The sequence below is a fragment of the Triturus cristatus genome, chromosome 3_2 (assembly GCF_964204655.1).
Source record: "Triturus cristatus chromosome 3_2, aTriCri1.1, whole genome shotgun sequence".
NCBI lineage: Eukaryota > Metazoa > Chordata > Amphibia > Caudata > Salamandridae > Triturus > Triturus cristatus.
This window is the reverse complement of record NC_140584.1, coordinates 559,186,093-559,205,662: the sequence shown is the minus strand read 5'-3', so window position 1 is coordinate 559,205,662 and position 19,570 is coordinate 559,186,093. Positions and strand designations below refer to the sequence as shown.

At 47.4% G+C, this 19,570-nt stretch overlaps 1 protein-coding gene across 1 annotated transcript; it reads right to left on the bottom strand.

Annotated features, from left to right (window-relative positions):
* Positions 1 to 12,098: 12,098 nt before the first annotated feature.
* On the bottom strand, positions 12,099 to 15,249 carry LOC146857697 (uncharacterized). Its single transcript, XM_085647067.1, has 2 exons — positions 14,463 to 15,249; positions 12,099 to 12,382 (listed from the first exon to the last, which is right to left on the bottom strand). Exons 1-2 carry the CDS (start codon positions 15,247 to 15,249, stop codon positions 12,099 to 12,101), a joined length of 1,071 nt encoding a protein of 356 aa, XP_085503193.1.
* Positions 15,250 to 19,570: the final 4,321 nt, after the last annotated feature.

Below are 19,570 nucleotides of genomic sequence, written 5' to 3'. Positions count from 1 at the left end.
AGGTGGCTGCCACTGCCGCTCGAGTAACATTACCATGACCATCTGTTACTTCGGGTATCCCAGGGTGATATTTAGGATGAACCGCTCTCATCGGAAACTGAGATACCGAAGTAGGGCTCTTCTCAAGTAGCCTACAATGTTGTAATGCTGCCAAATACTTGACCAGGCTCCATATTGGTGACATATACGCGCTCTTTAATATCTGTAGTGCTGCATCCTTGAAACACTGCTCCCAAAGGCAAATCAGAGTGGTAGATATATGCTTAAGGGCATGTTGTTGTACAAAGGGCTCATAATTTTTCATCACATTCCACACATTTTCCACACTATAAATGGGATTTCTGGCCCACTACGCAGCCTGGTTAGCCACTACCGTTTTCTCTGCATCTCCCACTTCACACATATAGACCCATGTGCTCTTTAAACTTTCCCCAGGCTGCTTCTCCAAACCCGAGTACAGGCATCCCATAACCCAAGGAAACCGGAGGATGAAAAACCAGGGAAGGAGAGGCAACCGGAGTGACAGGTACCAACGATGCTGAGGGCTGTGTCACAGGAGAAAAAGCTGGTGAGAAAGATGCTGAAACAATGGGCATGAGGGGGGTGCTAACAGTCACAGTTGCAGGGGACAGCAAGGAAGCAGAAGGATGAGAAAGAAGAGAAGGAGCCAATGCCACAGCCATCAAAAAAGAAGCAGTAGATACAGGAAAAGAGACAGTGGAAGCAACAGTAGCAGGCGGCTGTGAGGGCAACAGAACAGTGGGATATATCCTTTGTGGGGCGTGCAGAGGTGGGGGTCTATTTTCTAACCCTGGGCAGAGTTCGCGGAGTTGCATACACGGAGCTACTTGAAGTGCAAAAAAAACTCCATCGGACTACGCGGAGCTCCGCAAGCGGCGGAGTACGGTAGAAAATGCAGTTCGCGGTGATTGCACAGTGCCGGATGCATGTCCGCACTGTGCAGTCATTGCGAACAGCACCATGCACAGTGCAAGCTTACCTTTTTTGCCGCTCAAGTAGATTTTTACTTGATATGCAGCTTTCTCAAGGCGAACACGCGGTTTCTCAATGCGAGCGGCCACGAGCATACGCCGCGAGCGGAGCAGAGTTTACCGCCCAGGGTTACTATTTTCTAATAACTCCTCTACGAAAGTATCGTTTTTGTCAATATGTAACCTAAACCTCCTCTCTTCACGTTCAATCCCTATCACTTGTTTCTCTCTATTATGCGCAACAGCTTTCTGAGTCAATGTTTGCATTCTCCTCTTTCGTGCCTCTTATTTCATCTTCAATTGTCTCTGTTTAGCCTCCTTCTGCCACATTCGAAGAGAATCAAACATAGACTGCCTACTTCTTTTTGCAAACAATTTTTTCTGTAAAAAAACAATTTTCTATTAATCAAAAGTGCTTGTCAACGGCCACTGCAACTCAGCATTGCCCCTTGTATATTTGTGCCATCATGTACTAAACATAATAGGGCCAATATCATGTTTCACATACATATCAACATTAGGAGTGCCTTCTGGAGGCGCTGGCTGAGCTTCTTCCAATTGAGCATCTGCAGAACAACAACAACAACAACAAGAACCCAAGAATCAACTAATCCCAGGCATTTTCAAAAGGGACCCAAATTCGTTATTTTGCCTGGCAAAGCAATTGCAAGTGCTTTGATTCCGAAGACGGTCCTCAGACCGTACCAAAAACAAACCAAAATGATACCATATCCACAAAGAACCAAAACAAACTCACCTGATATATGCAGGTCAAACAAATGTATTCTCCACTGCTGACTCTTCAGACCAAATGGTCAGATCCAAGGGTTTCGCAGTTCAGGACTCCAGTCGGGATGACCACTGGGCGAGGCACCGTCTGGCGGGACAGAAGGACCAGCTGCAAGTACAGGAACTCTCTCATGCAGGGATCACTGATACGTCCGTCCGACCGGACGATGGCCAGACCTCCCCACCCGCTCACAGGGGGATGGGTCACTCACCCGAAGGAGTCCCTGTTGGGCGTCAACTGATGGAAGTGACCCGCTTGGAGTCACCCGGGTCACTCATGACCACCTCTCAGCCTTCCATACCAAATAAAGAGTCGGTCAGACAGTAGAGAAAACAAACCAATATATGTTTATTCAGATACACTCAAGCAGAGCCCGGTCTGCCCAGTCTCTTAGGAGTGCTGCAGAGGGACTGACATCAGCAAGCATGGAGAAGGCTAGGTTTCAATTCTGAAGCCGGACACACACTATCTCTTATCCAAGGTCACTCTGTGCGTGCCTGCCACTAGAGTAGTGGGAGAAGGCCTCTATCTAGTGGGAAAGGTATGAACTAATAAGAACAGTGTATTCATTAGCAAAGCAAAGCAAGGTGCAACCTTGGAGAAACAAAACTTACCACGGCCCGTTTTGATCATGGTTCAAAATGGTGGCCAAACATATAATGGTTCCGCTAATGCTAACTTACATAGAATAATACAAAGGCAAAATAACGAAAACATTTTCATTCCAACACACCCACCCACCAGCCATTCCTCAATCAGCTTAGCTTCATGGGGATAGCACCGTCTACATTCTTGGTTCAACTTCTTGAGCGATGTCCTTGTTGAGGACATTTTCCATCTTAGTACCAGTTAGTACTTAACACATTTTACGTTGTCTACAGCACTGATAGGTACTTGGAACAAATATAATCTGCTGTCTTTGCCCCCGTGGCTACTAACAGTACCTCCTTGCGACATATTACTGCTCCGTGATCATCCTAAAATTGCATCTGGCTATCTACCCTGTCACTAGCCGTTGATGTGCTTCGCTGCCCTCTGCCCACCACGCTACCCCTGCGGCTCCCCACTTAAGGTAACTCATCATCACGCTAACACTCAGTGACTCTGAAATAGTGGAACATAGAAACAAAGTAGCCAAGGACTTCAAGGAGGCCAAGGATACTAAAGCCACTTTAAAATGTACCAAAGCAAAACCAGCTCTGCCAGACTCGCCAATTAAACCTAAAATTGACATTTCATCAAGCATTGATACCATTATACAATGACTGGGTGCGCTACATGATATTGCACAAGAGACTAAAATGAATACAGATGCTATACACAGTGACTTACAGGCCATCCACAAGAATTTCAACAGCCTTGCCATTAGACTCACGGAAGATGAATCTAGAATTAGCACTTTGGATGACGCCAACACGTCTGGGTGAAAGCAGGCAGACTTGATAACACAGTGGATGGAAGTGATGATGAGGGAACTATCGAAACTTGGGGATTGCATTTGTAGAGGCAACTTATGCATTTTTGGCCTACCGGAGAATGTAGAGGGCGACGCAAACTCCTGTGCTGAATTCTTAGAATTGTGGATTCCACACTCCATCAGACTTACCTTTGAGAACAAATTTGAAATATAGAGAGCACACAGGATTCCTCCAGGTTAACCTTTCAACACCCTTGCTGCCTCAGTTACCTGACTGAGAATGATGATTTTCCTTCCACTACGCTACCAACATTCGGAAGCAATCCTTTCTCACAGGAGGAAAATCCAACAGATACAATTTAATGGAGCCAAAATATCCATTGTGCAAGACTACTCCAAAGAAACTGTTATTGCCAGGAAAGACTTTCTGTCCCTCCGCCAACCACTGTGAGATGTCTCTATCTCTTTCACCTTTGTGGGCCTGGCCAAGTTCCGCATCTTGTTCAAATGAAAACTGATGACTTTCACAACCCCCTCGAATCTTCAATCCTTCATAAGACACTGCAACTCAAACAGACATGGTAACCTAAGGCTGTGACAATTGGGGCTCTCCTACTTGCATCTAGATACCCCTCAGCCTGTTCACGTTCACTTTATCACGTTATATGATATTCATCATACTAGCCTCTTGTAGGAAGCTGGCTATGTATATACTTTGCCAAAGTAAGGTATAGTGTGCACAGAGTCGAGGGGATCCCCAGAGGTATAGCAGAAGCTTAATTAAATAATCACTAACAGCTCTATTTGTGGTAGTGTGGTTGAGCAGTTAGGCTTATCAGAAGTGTGTTGTGCATTTATTGTATTCACTCAGGCAAGGAATGATGGCACACACTCAGAAACTGAATCCAGACAAATTAGGTAAGTATTAAAAAGGTATACTTATGTTCCATTTCTAGAAACAAGCATAACTTGGCACTGGTGGGTAAAATACATTCTCAAATGCAAGGCTGTGCACTGAAATACAATTGTGGTTGAAATTGGAATCGTTACAGGATTGTAGTTGCTTTCAAAATAGTTTAAAATACATTGAGATGACTTGGGATTACTTTTGGATTACTTTTTAGTTAGATCAACTACTCGGGGTGATATGCCTAGATATCACACCGTGATTCCTACAATACAATGGCAATGAAGACAATTTACTTTTCAAAGCACAGTTACTTTTGTTCCATACAAAAAGCAGGTCAACAGAACAATTTCAGAGGAAAAACCACAAGGGTACCTTAGGAGAAAAAGATTTTTCTCGGTTTGCAGGTAAGTAAACGACTTACAATGCTGGGTGTCTGTGGTTAGAGCCAATGTTCCCCAAGGTTCAAGTTGGCACTCAAAGTGCACCACAAAAGGCACCAGGGCGACCGGGTGCAGAGTGCAGGGTGCCAATGATAGCCAATGAGGCAAGGGGGCCCCTCGGTTGGGGGCTACTGACGGGCAGGCTACTTGGTCTTGGGAGCCAAGCTCATAGGATTAAGGTCAGGGCAAAGGGTGTCCCAGGTCAGTACCAAGTTCACACCACCAGCAGTGCAGGAGCGGCCGGGTGCAGGATGCGTAGAGGTGTCGGGAGCCCAATGTAATCCTATGGAGGTTGCCGGTTTGGGATTTTGGCTGCAGGCTTGGTCCAGGAAGTCTTCCATGAAGAACCAACAGCAGGGCAGGTAAGTTGGAGGGTGCAGGTCCTCTTCTCCAGGGCGCAGGGCGGGCGGAATCAGGGGTGACTTTTGAGGACTGATTTTACCTTACCAGGCCACTCGAGGTTGGGGGGTCTTGTGCAGAGGCTGCAGGTGATGTCGAGGAGTCCTGGAGGGGTCATCCCCCAGTAGACTCAGACTCTGGAGTGCTAGGGGACCTCGCCGGCTCTGTTGGGCCACTTGGACTCGGGCCGTAGGCAGCAGGTGCAGTGCTGGTTCCACGCGTCAAGTTTCTTCATCTTCAGCAGGCTCAGTCTTTCTTTGGCGTTTCTTTTGAACAGAGCTACTGTTCCCAGAAGATCCAGTCTTTCTTGAAGGCAGTCAGTCCTCCCAGGGATTCTGGAGGTCGCTGGCTGCAGGACAAGTCAACTTTTGGTGCAGGATCTCTGGAAACTGCAGACAGAGCAGAGACAGTTCTCCTCTACAGTCTCCTCTGCTATGTAACTTATGTTTTCTTTCATATTCGTAGGTTTGCAGGAATCTGAGGAGGCACGTTTTATGGTCACCACTAAATACTAATTTCATGGGTGTTACAGGGTTGTGCAGGTTGGGACCAATGGGTACCTTCCTTGGGTGGAGTACACCCCTATTATGCCACCCTCCAGTGTGAGGGGGGCTTGAGGCTCTCTATGATTGGCTGGGTCCCCACATCTTCAAGATGGAGGGGACTGAGATATATGCTCCACCTTGCCTCCCCCACCTGAAGGGCGGGGTTGGCAAAGGTGGGTACACCTCTCTTCCTCACTTGGTTTTTCTGCGGAAGGAACAGCAGAGGTTCAATTATAATGAACCTCTGCTGTTCCTTCCAGCAGTCTTCAGGGCTTTCCTATCCCAGTGTTTCTCTGTCTTAATGATGTAGCCGCACCAGCATTAATCCCATGCTAGTCCTGGAACCGGCTATCAGTCATGAACCCTAACGCATGAGAAAACCTAACGTGCCACCCAAGGCTTCCCTGCAGTATGCCAATAACTGTACAACAAGTCTCGTTGGGGACAGCCTCCCCTTCCGTTTGTACTTGGCGAGTCTCTTACTGTACAGGCTCCTCCGTTCCGGAAGGCTGAACTCCCAAAAGCCAGGAAACGTGTACGGTCCTCACACAGCGCTCCGTGGTGGTCTCACTCCTCCGCTCCTCCGTTCCGGAAGACTGTGAAATCAAACTCCTGGAAATGAACACCGGCGCTAACACAGTACTCCGTGGTGGTCTCCCTCCTCGCGGGAACCACAACTCAGCTTTCAGGCTTCCACACATCTCACAGTCTATTCCCGTGAGGATTGGTGGCAAAGTTCCAAACTTGGCGTAGCGGCGCTTACTTCAGCGCTTCACCGTGGTCTCCCTTGACTCGGGAACCGCAACGTCCTGCCGTCAGCGTGGAGTCCTCCGTCGCTTCCGGGGTCAAAGTGCAGAATTACGCGCGCCTGTCGGCTCGCGTCTCCGATATTTGAGCTCTCAGCCCCGCCTTCCTGTACCCGGGTGTTGTGGTTGCTGTAGTCCCGTAACCAGCGTTATACAGGGTAGGTGCCCAAGCTCAGCGGCTGACAGTGCTGAGAAGTTTGCTACCAAACTTCCCATGTATCAGTAAAGCCATTGTGCAGCTGTGGAATTCGTAATGACCAATCCCCAGACCATATACTCTTTATGGCTTTACTGCACTTACAATGTCTAAGAATGGACTCAAACACTGTAGGGGTATAGTGCACATGCAACTGGACCCTCACCTGTGGTCTAGTGCACCCTGCTAGAGGGGTGACTTAACTAGGCCAGAGGCAGTGGGCTGCAGGCATGGCACACAGGGATGTGTGCCATGTCTACTTTTCACTCTTCTCTGTACCAAAACATGCAGCCAGCAGTGGCAGTGTGTGGGTGTTAAGGCGCAGGGTCTCTAAGGGTGGCACAATAGGAGATGCAACCCTTGGAGACCTTCCTTGGTCACAGTGCCCTTGGTACCCTTGGTACTTTTTACAAGAGGCTTACCTGTGGCCAGAGGTGTGCCAATTGTGGATTCAAAGGTACAGTTTTGGGAAAGAACACAGACCTGGGAACCTGATTGACAGAGACCCAGGGCACATCAAGTCAGAGTGCATAAGAAATATGGCAAAAAGTGGGGGGTTATTGCAACAGAAACTCACTTTTCTACATCTCTCTCATGTTACTCTATGGTGGAATCCTAAGGGCAAACAAACTGGGACCTGGGCCTCGATGACCTGTGCTTATGCCTGTTTGGTATGCTCTTCCCTGTGTTTCTTCAATAGTGGTCAGCTTTAAATGTTTACATCTGTTTTGCATGCTGGGTTCCTGGTAATCAGGACCCCACTCACTGTGCTTTCTCCTTAAATTGACTATGGTAAATACTTCTGTACATCCACAACACCTCTACAAACTCCATTCTCCAGGCTATGTAAGTGCGGCCAGCCATTTTGATACATATACTAGCCATCCATCATTACGTGATGAATAACTATTTAGTGTATCAAACATTGTGGAATCATACCCCAACACCGTCACCGCTGTTGGAGGTATGGTTCCATGCACTGGGGGCAGTGGCGGCTGCCTCTGAACATGGGTGGTGAGGTCAGGATGAAAAAACATAAACATAAACTTACCTGCATCCGCCGCACACCTCTCCTCCATCTTCTTGTCTTCTTCCTGGCTGCTGCCTGCCGCCTGCACCAGAAGCACCTAGGCTTCCAACTCTTCAATCAAATCAAGACACTGCAGGAGCAGGGTCATGATTGGTCTGAGCGGCCAAACAGGCCGCTCAGGCAGTGCCTGGAGAGGCTGGAAATGTTCTCCACGGGACTGTTCAACACAGCCTAATGGAGAATATATTAACTACGCATGAGTGTTTGGCTGGTCCTAGAGGGCCGGTCAAAGCGTCACATGCATGTAGGGAGGGTGTGCAAACCACTCCTGTTCCCTCTGCCGTCGAGGCAGCCCCGCCCCACCTAGAGTTGCAAAGGAAAATAAAATGATAATAACTTCTTCCTGTTATCATTTTATTTTTATTTTCCACTGCTCAAAGAGCAGTGGGGCTATGCTGCTCTGCCTTAGCAGAGGAGCCGCCACTGACTGGGGGCTCCTCCGGGAAGCCCCCAGTACTCTCGGTAACAGCTGTTGAGGGTCTGCCAGCAAGCTAGTGCTGCTGCCAACCCTAGACACGATTCTACCCTTCTGTTGCTGAGATGAGCTCGAGCAGGGTAAGGTAGAACAATAGGTTTCCTGTCACAGCTAGGCGAGACCACCTCCCAGAAATGACATAGTGTATTGGGCTAGAGAGGGAGAACTTGCCAGCACCACCAGACTGCTTTGAACGGCACATTTGGTTCAATCCTTGCATACTCCAGTTCGAGCCAGTTGAGGGAGCCCTTAGTGCCTGCTCTGGTGCGAAACTGGACAAAGGATAGGGGAGCATCCTCCCCTCTGTCCAACCCCTCCTCTAAGAGGGACCCCTGAGTCATCCCAGCCCCTTTTCTAGGGTATTTAAGGGCTTACCTGTGCGTGGGTCCTCAGATTCATTGTGGGACAAGAATCAATCCTGAAACAACGTCACTTTTCGAACATCTGGGCACTGGACTTCGCTGGACTTTGCCTGGAACCGAGACTACATCAATGAAGACTCCTGCTGCTCCTGGGCTCACTGTTCTGCAAGTCTTCTTCATTGTCTGTGTCTGTGCTTCTTCCAGGATCTTCAACAGACCTGTAGGCTTCAAAGACACCCAAAGTAATCTCACTTGGAGTGAAGGAGTTACTCCCCTGCATCTGTAGGCACCTCAATGAAGCTGTCCGGTCATCTGTTCCTAATGTCCCATGGACTTTGAAAGGCTCAGCAACACAGGTGATGAATCTGTAACTCCCACGAGGCCTACCCTCTCCTTCACAAATTTTGAGGCCGGTATCACTCGTCGGAACTGCTGGGACCAAACCCCTGTGCTCTGCGCGGACTTGTCGTTGCCAAGGCTTGTTGGCTCTGCACTCCAGAGATCTTCTAGATACAAGAAGCTCCAGCATCTCCTCCTGCCAAGTACAGCATTCTCACTGCATCCACTGCTCTGTGGACCTTCATCTTTGTTGAGCTGCTCAAGGTCCTCTTGCCACTTCTGTACCTTCAGCCTGTGGTCTCTATTGAGGATCTTCTCCTGCTCCAGTGGGCTCCAATGTGTTAGTGAGTGTTGTGTAATAAATAGACATATTTTTATATATACACTCTGTGGTTCTTTTTCGTTTAACCTACACTACATGATTGGATCTTGAAGGAAGTGACCTGATTAGGGTCACCCGGGTCCCTCGCCACCAACCTTCCAGACTTCTATACAAATAAAGAGTCGGTCAGACAGTAGAGAATACAAACTAAAGTGATTTGTTAGTCATACACTCGAGCTGAGTCCATTCTGGACAGCCTCCTTGGATTGCTGCAGAGGGGACTGGCCTAAGACAACATGATTAGGCATAAAGTACATTTCCAGTACCCCTAAATACACACCCAGAAGGGAATTTTCCAGTCTGGTAGTTGGTGAACAAATGAGATACAGAAAGATGAGTTACAATCCTAGAACCGGGCACACATTATCTTGCATTCAAGGTTACTCTTGCCTGCCATTATCACTCTGGGCTGTGGGAGCAGGCCTATCTAGACAGAAAGGTATGTAATAACATGAACAGTCTATTCATTAGCACAGCAAAACTTAACCTTGAAGAAATACACGTACAGAGGACACATTGGCAGCTGCTTTTTGGTGAGGCAGACACACAGTGAGACAGATTTAGTTTCGATCATTGCTCAAAATGGCGGCTAATACAAAATGGTAACTAAATCGTACAATGCAAAAGGCAGTCGACCGAAAACCTTTTCATTCCAACAACCTGGTAAAACAAGCTACTTAGCACACCTTCACGATAAGCCTGAAGGCTGCTCTCTACAGCTACCACTTTGAGAGCTTTCTATAGTTATCAAACACCACTAAAATCCCCATAAGGGTGGTCTGGATTAGTGCAGGGTGCTTCACATAAATAAGTGTGTGCACCATATACTAAGCCAGCCTGCTACATTGTTGTGCAGCAGTTAAGATTCAAGCCTGCACTGTTTTACCAGCACATCTAGGTATGGGTAGTTGAAAAACCATTACTAACTCAGTCACATATAAAATACTTTTTGTAAGTAGTAACTTCTACTGAAATTTTTGGATTGGCAGTCAAGGGTCTAGCACAACCCTTTCTCCGATCTTTGAAGTTTAGTTTTCACTAGAGTAGTGTGGCGTTTCCCTTGGTTGGGTCTCCCGCCCCCTTTGTGTCCTTTAAGAATGATGCGGACCGCTTTAGGAAGGGGTACTCTTTTGGTTTATTGGTCAGCGTTTGTTAAGGTCACACACGCTGTATACAGAAAAAAGAAACAGTCTGAAGGCCACCGGGAATGGACTAGAAGCTTCTTGCTGGATTACTGGCGACGTCTTGGGATGCCAGGTTCCTTCTTCTCCCAGCGACAGGCATTCGAGGACCCCAAAAGAAAAAGGAAACAATAGGAGACACTTAGGTTGGTTCTGAGGCTCAAAAAGGGGGGGGGGGAGTGCATACCGTCACCAAACCCTACTGTCGGTGCCGTGCCTATCGTGTAGGGGAGTTTGTGCTCTACTCGGGTGTGCCCCTCATGCGTGTCCACAGCCCCTGGAGTAAAGAAGAGCATACGCCCGTCACTTGCCTGCTTCCCCGACCCCCATGGGCCGTGGCGAGGGGAGACCCAGTCTCCTCGACGTCCAGGAGATCAGTGGTCCCGGGGGCAGTGCTCCTCAAGCTGTCGCTTTCCTCGTAGTTTCCCTCCCGATCCGGAGGTCGATTCTGCTGAACGGTCCCTCTGCTACAGGCGATGGTTTCGTCCGTCCCGCTCTCTATTCTGTTCGCTCTCCACTCTTCGCCACCTTCCGATCCCGCTCTCCAAACTTCGCGCTCTCCGTCCTCCTTTCGGCAGTCCGCTTTAGCGGGCACGTCTGCCCAGCCTCCGGAGTCCGCTAGACCGCTGACTCTGTTTCCGGGTGTATTGACGGCGGCCATCTTGGGTTGGTCGCCGTCGGATGGTCGCGCACCATCACACTGCCTTCCCCTCAGGAATGGACGGTCGGGCCATTCAAGGACAGGATACCGGGCGAGATAATCCGCATTCGTTTGGAGTTTTCCGGGTAGGTGTATGGCCTCAAAGGTGAAGGGCTGTAATGAGAGAAACCAACGTAAGATCTTGGGGTTTGAGTCTTTATTGAGTGCTAACCAGGTGAGAGGAGCATGGTCGGTTAGCAAAAGAAAAGAACGTCCCAATAGGTAATATTGGAGGGATTCCATAGCCCACTTGAGAGTGAGGCACTCTTTTTCAATTGTGGCGTACTTGAGTTCTCGAGGGTATAGCTTTCTGCTGAGGTACAATAAGGGTCGTAAATCTCCCACTTCGTCTGGTTGGGATAAGACGGCACCAAGGCCTCTTCCCAAGGCATCTGTTTGGTGGACAAATGTCTTCTGAAAGTCGGGACAGACGAGGACGGGGGCGGTACATAGGGCTCTTTTTAGCTGTTGGAAACTTCCTTCTTGGGAAACAGACCAGGGTAGTTGTTTCCCTGTGTGGGCTTTTGTCAAGAGGTCGGTGAGAGGACTGGCTATTTCAGAAAAGTGTGGTATGAACCTCCTGTAATAGCCCACTAACCCAATGAAGGAACGAACACTCTTCCTACAGGATGGTCGGGGTATGTTTGAGATGGCTTCGATTTTATTTACTTGTGGTCTTATACACCCGTCCTGTATATCATACCCCAGATATTCTATGTGGTTGGTGCAAAAGGTAGTCTTCCGTGGGTTGAGTGTAAGGCCGGCTTGTTCTAACATTTTTAGGACCGCTTCTAGATGTCGTAGGTGGGTGTCCCAGTCAGGGCTATTTACTACAATGTCATCAAGGTAAGCAACAGCGAAGTGTTGATGCTGTGCTAATATGGTGTCCATTAAGCGCTGAAACATAGCGGGGGCCCCGTGGAGGCCAAAGGGTAGTACCTTAAATTGATAGAGGCCGGAGGGTGTTGAGAAAGCCGTCTTTTCTCTGGCTGTAGGAGTCAAAGGGATCTGCTAATAACCTTTTGTTAGGTCTATGGTGGACATCACTCGGGCATCCCCTAGTCGCTTGATTAATTAATCTACTCTCGGCATGGGGTAGGCATCAAATTGAGATACCGAATTCACTCGGCGGAAGTCTACACAGAAGCGGATGCTGCCATCCGGTTTTGGTACAAGAACGATTGGTGAAGACCACTCGCTGTGTGAGGGCTCGATTATGTCGGCCTCCAACATGTCTTGTAGTTCCTGATTTACTGCCTTTCTCCTGGCCTCCGGGATGCGATATGGCTTCAACTTGACCGGTTGGGAGGTTTTAGTAACTATGTCATGTTCTACTAAGGTAGTTCTCCCTGGAGTTCCTGACAAGACGGAGGAATATTTAGTACAAAGGGACATAATCTGATGTCTCTGTTCTTCCGTTACTTGGGCCCCTAGCTGTATGGGGGTTTCTTCTTTCAGTCTTTGGGGGGAAAGGTTACGTCTATCGCTCTGTCCACGGCAATGTGGTGGATGGGGGCATCGGAGGTTGGAGTGTCAGAAAGGGGGTCCTCCCAGGCTTTGAGCAGATTAACGTGATAAATTTGACCAAAGTATCGTTTATGTGGTATGTCTATCCTGTAAGTGACAGGAGTCACTTTTTGTAGGATTTTATAGGGGCCTTGCCAAGTGGCTAGGAGTTTTTTTTCAGATGTTGGTAGAAGGATAAGTACCCGATCCCCTGGATTAAAATCCCTGAGTTTGGCATGACGGTTGTAATGTTGTTTTTGTCTACTTTGTGCTTTTTCCATATTGGCATGCACCTCTTCCCATTGGGATGATAATGTCTCTTTCAGGGAGGAGGAGTACTGAAGCAGGGGTTTCCCTTCATCCTCTTCCTCGGTCCACTGTTCTACGGCCATATCTAGGAGTGTTCTGGGACGCCTTCCGAACAGAAGCTCGAACGGAGAAAACCCAGTCGAGCTTTGTTCATGTGTCCTGATAGCAAACAGGACCAGAGGTAGTTGGCGGTCCCAATCCCTACCGGCCTTGTCTATACTCTTTCGTAAGAAAGTCTTAATAGTCCGGTTATACCGCTCCACCAGACCATCCGTTTGGGGATGGTACACTGATGTGCTTATCTGTTTTACTTTGAGTATGGTGCACACCTGTTTCATTAAACGGGACATAAATGGCGTCCCTTGATCGGTTAACAACTCAAGAGGAAACCCCACCCGGGAAAAGAAAGAAACCATGGCATGGCTGACGGCTGTAGTTGTGGTGGATGATAGAGGAATAGCCTCGGGATATCGTGTTGCATAATCCACGAGTACTAATATGTACTGATGCCCTCGGGCTGACGGGATCAGGGGTCCAACCAGGTCCATCCCTACTCTTTTGAATGGTATGTCTATGATCGGTAGGGGTTGAAGTGGCGCTTTGGGTATAGGAGGGGCGTTCACTAACTGACAACGGGGACAGGCTGCACAGTATCGGGCTACTTCTTGGTATATTCTGGGCCAATAGAACTTTGGTAATAAATAACGTAGGGTGTGCTCTTTGCCGTAGTGTCCACCTCCCGCTTGGCCATGGGCTAGACACAACACCTGCTCCCTGAACGGACATGGAACTAGCAGTTGTTCTTTTCTATTACCCCGTTCTTGGGAGAGCCTGTAGAGGAGCCCATTTTTCACCCAAAAGAAGGGGCCTACCTTATCTGGATGGTCTTCCTGAACCTGTTCCCAGGCCTGTTATAGTGTGGTATCCTCTCGCTGGGCTGTTCGGAAGCTCCGTCCTGGTGCTTAAGGTGTTTCTGAGGAGGTAAAAATAGGTGGGGATAAAATATGCTTCGTTTATAGATGTAGGGCCCGTTCTCCTCTTTTCTCTCTACGTGTTTTTGGTGTTCTAGGGGATGTCGCTTGTATCTCCGCATTGTGAAAAGGGGCATCGGTCAACCACGTCACTGGGGTCTGGGAGGGGGAATTGGCCTGTAGGTAGTCATGGAATCTAGGGAGATACGTTCCTAGTAAGACTTACTCCGGTAGTTTCGATACCACCCCTACTTTCCTCAACATGGACTCTCCCTCTATGTCCATCAGAACTTCTGCAAGGGGGTACAGCTTCTTTTCGCCATGAACACAAGTCACTTGTACGGCCTCGTCGGCTATGAGTTGGGAGTCCCGTATGAGAGTCTTATCGACAATGGTATGATGGCACCCTGTGTCTAAAAACGCTAGAACCGGTTTCCCATTTATGTGTATTCTTTTCCTATATCTTTCGGGGGTTTGCCCTGTCACCATGACCCGACCCCGAGTATACTCTACCTCCATAGGCTCCGGAGGGGAAGGACGGGAAGGGCAATGTCTTGCTATGTGTCCCCACTCGGCACAGTGAAAACATTGTGGCCCTGGTGGGGTCGGACCGGGAGGGATTGGTTTAGGTTGGGGCCTAACGAAGGTTTACCTCTGGGCTCTGGGAAAGGTGTGGTTGGTTTGCCTGGTATTTTTGGGGCTCCTAACTGGGTTCTACTCGAAGGGGCTTTAAACTCAGGAGAACGATGGTATGCACAAGCTAGATCAACGGCAACTGCAACAGAGAGATTGGGATGTTGTCTGATCCAGACCCTGGTGTTATAGGGAAGGGCTTCCAGATATTGTTCCAGATAGACTTTTTCTGTGATCTCGTCTGAGGAGGAGGTGGTGGGTTGTAACCATCGAGTACCCAGATCCCTAATGCGGTAATATAGAGGCCTGGGATTGTCCCCAACAGTCCATTTTTCTTTTCTGAACCGGGACCGGTAATACTCCTGATCACAACCTAGTCGTTCTAGGATAGCCCTTTTTATATCCACGTAACTGGTAACACCGTCTGGGTTGGCAGCTTGATAGGCGGCCTGTAACTCCCCGGATAGCAAAGGTGCGATGTATTGTCCCCATCTCTCGGGTGGCCATGCAGCTGTGGAGGCGACCCTTTGAAAATGTACAAAAAAGTAGTCCGGGTCATCCCCTTGCTGGAATTTCTGGAGTACTGATCCTGGGACATTGGGGTGTACTCGGGCGCTTGCTATGGCATCCGTAAGACGCAATACGGCAGTGTCCTGTACCTGTTGGTTTGCAGTTAATAAGGCTGCTTGATCCTTTAAGGCAGCCTGTAGAGCCTCTCTCTCGGTTTGTGCTTGTTTAGTCTGCTCCTCGAAGACTAGCTGCAAATGGCGCTGCCCTTCGGCTAATTGGGTAATGATGGCCTCCATGATAGGGTTCTGCCTTTTTCCAGACAGTCGAAGATCCCACTTCTGACACCACTTTTGTGGCGGTTCCCTTGGTTGGGTCTCCTGCCCCTTTGTGTCCTTTAAGAATGATGCGGACCGCTTTAGGAAGGAGTACTCTTTTGGTTTATTGGTCAGCGTTTGTTAAGGTCACACACGCTCTATACAGAAAAAAGAAACAGTCTGAAGGCCACCGGGAATGGACTAGAAGCTTCTTGCTGGACTACTGGCGACGTCTTGGGATGCCGGGTTCCTTCTTCTCCCAGCGACAGGCATTCGAGGACCCCAAAAGAAAAAGGAAACAATAGGAGACACTTAGGTTGGTTCTAAGGCTCAAAAAGTGGGGGGAGGGGGGGAAGTGCATACCGTCACCAAACCCTACTGTCGGTGCCGTGCCTATCGTGTAGGGGAGTTTGTGCTCTACTCGGGTGTGCCCCTCATGCGTGTCCACAGCCCCTGGAGTAAATAAGAGCATACGCCCGTCACTTGCCTGCTTCCACGACCCCCATGGGCCGTGGCGAGGGGAGACCCAGTCTCCTTGACGTCCAGGAGATCAGTGGTCCCGGGGGCAGTGCTCCTCGAGCTGTCGCTTTCCTCGTCGTTTCCCTCTCGATCCGGAGGTCGAATCTGCTGGACGGTCCCTCTGCTACAGGCGATGGTTTCGTCCGTCCCGCTCTCTATTCTGTTCGCTCTCCACTCTTCGCCACCTTCCGATCCCGCTCTCCAAACTTCGCGCTCTCCGTCCTCCTTTCAGCAGTCCGCTTTAGCGGGCACGTCCGCCCAGCCTCCGGAGTCCGCTAGACCGCTGACTCTGTTTCCGGGTATATTGACGGCAGCCATCTTGGGTTGGTCGCCGTCGGATGGTCGCGCACCATCACAGGTAGGTAGGTGCAAAACCACACTACACCTAGTTACCATGTCTTTAGTTGGGTAGGCCAGTGGTGCCCAGCCCTCTAAGTACAGTGATCTGAGGTTCCAGGAACTTAGGAACGTAGCTGCATCTAGAAGACTAAAGACAGGTAGTAACCCTAACAAAGAGCAACTCATAGAGATGCTCCTGCAGTATGACATTCAGAATCCTGAGAGGGTAGGGATAGACATTGCTGGTCCCTTAAACACTCACACAGCATCTGGACATAATTACATACTAGTGGTGGTAAACCATGCCACTAGGTATCCAGAGGTTATTCCACTTAGGACCACTACAGCTCCTGTGGGGGCTGGGGCCCTTCTGAGAGACTTTTCCAGAGTCTAGTTTCCTAAGGAGGTCTTGTCAGACAGAGATACAAACTTCACATTTCTAGGTATGTGATAGAATGCACACCAACTTCATTTTCCAGTTATTCAGAATTGCTCTAGGCACAAATGATTACCTCCTGCGTTCGAACTGGGCCGGTGTCCTGCCTCACTGGCACAAACATATCAGTCTAAAAAAAGTGGAGCAGAGTTGCGCCCCAATGCTAGTCACACAATGAACTCCTTCATTACTCAAAAGACTCCTTTCTTGAATTAATAATCCTTTACATTCAATTTTGCTCTATTTTTGGTCAAATACTACTTCTTCCCTCCCTCTAAACACATGTCAGGCTGCATGTTTTCCCATGGCTTCAAATGCTCAGATATGCCTCTCCAGGCATTTTTCTGTGGCACAAGGGAATGCAACATTCATCCTTGACATTCTGATTTGCTTAGACCCAATGCATTTCAGGCTCAATAGCCCTTCGTTAGGGGTAACTACAAAGTTAAAAACCACTATTGATTCTTCTGCTACAATAGACATCCAAGGTACACTCTACTTATCCCATTCCGTTATGCAAAACTATTCACTGCATGCATTTTTCAAAAGAAAAAAATCATTAATTAACAATTTTCTTTGCCAACATGTACTGTACTAGTGCCTGACCAAAGAAGTTATCCCAAATTGGTCCCTCCTCTTCCTCTCATATCTATGTGCATCCACCGTCCAATAGACCTAAATGAAATCACCCTGTGTGGCAACCTCCATGTGTTTAGAATTCTCACTCCCACATGTCTTATTCCAAAAACCAAATGAAAAACAGCTTTTAATTTGTACCTATGAAATCCCAAACTTAAACACTCCCTCCTACGTGCTTCCTCACCTGCTCCATGATTTTGAACTACCCATTAAGCCAACCGATCTATACTCAAAATATACAAATCTCATCAGACACTATTCTCCTCCCAATATCGCACTGCTGCATATGCTGGAATTGTTCTCATAGTTATTTGTAACACAATTTCATACTTATACAAATCAAAGTTTTGCATGTAAATAATAACACAATAGTGGATAATTGTTTAGAGTTTATCTTTAAAAAAATCGTTAGGTTCTGAAAAGGAGCATACAATTGGACGTAATACCTTCATTAATTATGCAGAAGCATGTAATTAAACATCTTTTTTTTTCTCCAAATTATAGAAAAATATTATGGGATCCACAAAGTACATGCAAAAATGGAATGCAAGGAGTCTTAAGATTTCTTATTTTTAATTATTCTTTATTTGTAGTCAAATGCATCAGCCCAGCCAAAGCGTTTCGTCCAACATGGACTTCATTGACTGAAAAAACAATAATAAAACGTACGTCTCTTAAAATATCTCTTATACACCAAAAGGTTAGGAAAACCTAGGCGCAAAGACTAGATAGACATGAAATACAAAAACATCCAAAACAAATCAACCTTCTGAATGAGCAAACATCAATAATCCAAGAGAATTGTTACCTCTCATCAAAGACTCCCTGCCTATACACATTCTCAATATAATATTACAAATAACAATTGATTGGTTAATGAAACACAGCAGCATTATAAATTAAAAAAGTGACTCCAATTGCTAAAAGTCAGACATGGATAATACAACATAGATTCAATTGATAGTCATAAGGTTTTCAAATTGCACATATGAAGGAGAAATTCTCTTATCAAGATCTAAGGGTCCTCTTCAGTATGGCCAAAAAAAGAAATTACTTCCTAACTAACAATTGAATCTATGTTGGACGAAACGCGTTGTCTGGGCTGATGCATTTGACTACAAATAAAGAATAATTGAAAATAAGAAATGTCAAGACTCCTTGCACTCCATTTTTGCATGTATTTTGTGGATCCCATAATATTTTGTATAATTTGGAAAAAAAAGATGTTTAATTACATGCTTGTGAATAATTAATTAAGGTAACACATTCAATTGTTTGCTCCTTTTCAGAATCCAATTACTTTGAGAGAAAGTCTTTGCTCTTATATTTGTGACTGCTTAGCAGTGGGGTCACGGGAATTGAGCAGCTCTACTATACATATATGAGAATTAAATACACTGGTGCAGCACCTATTGCCCACACTGCTGTTTGCATAACTTTAATTTAAATAAACTCCGATGGTGTTCAATAAACAAAACCAACTCCCTCTTGTGAACGAATCTCCTTTCATGTGGTACTGTGTTCTTTCATCTGTTCAATCTGCTTTAATGGTCGGGTGGGAACTTAATCATAGGGGCAATGATACATAGAGTTTCTAGGTAAGTGATAGAATGCACTCCAACTTCCTTTTCCAGTTATTCAGAATTGCTCTAGGCACAAATGATTTCCTCCTGCGTGCAGACTGGACCCGTGCCCTGCCCCACTGGCACGAATGTATCAATCTCATGTTTACCACACCCTACCACCCACAGTGCAATGGGCTTGTTGAAGGTTCAACAAGACCCTAAAGGGTATAATCATGGGACTCCCAGAAAAGATGAGGCAAAAATGGGATGTTTTACTACCCTGTCATCTCTTTGACTACTTAGATGTTCTTTAGAAAGGGGTGGGCTGCGGCCCATTTGAACTTCTGTTTGGACATTCAGTTAGGGGTCTATTGTGTTTGGTTAAGGAGGCATGAGAGCAACCTTTCAAACCTCCTAAACAGGACATTGTGAACTATGTCCTTGGTTTGCATTCATGAAGAAGGGCAACAAAAACCTTGAGGCCAGCCAGGAGTTTAAGAAAGCTTGGCATGACTATTTACCAGCCATGACAGAAAGTGTGGGTGTTGGAGCCTGTGGCCACAACAGCTCTCCAAGACAAGTGGAATGGCCCCCATACCATCCTTCAGAAAAAGAGGTGAGGTCAACTACTTAGTTGATGTAGGCACTCCAAGAAGTCCTCACAGAGTTCCTCATGAACCGCCTAAAGCCTTTTATTGACAGGGCTGGCGTGAACTTGCTCATGGGAACCGATAAGGGACAGGAGGCAGAGAGTGACCCTCTCCTTGATCTCCTCTCCCAAGACCCTGTTGATCGGTCACTTGAT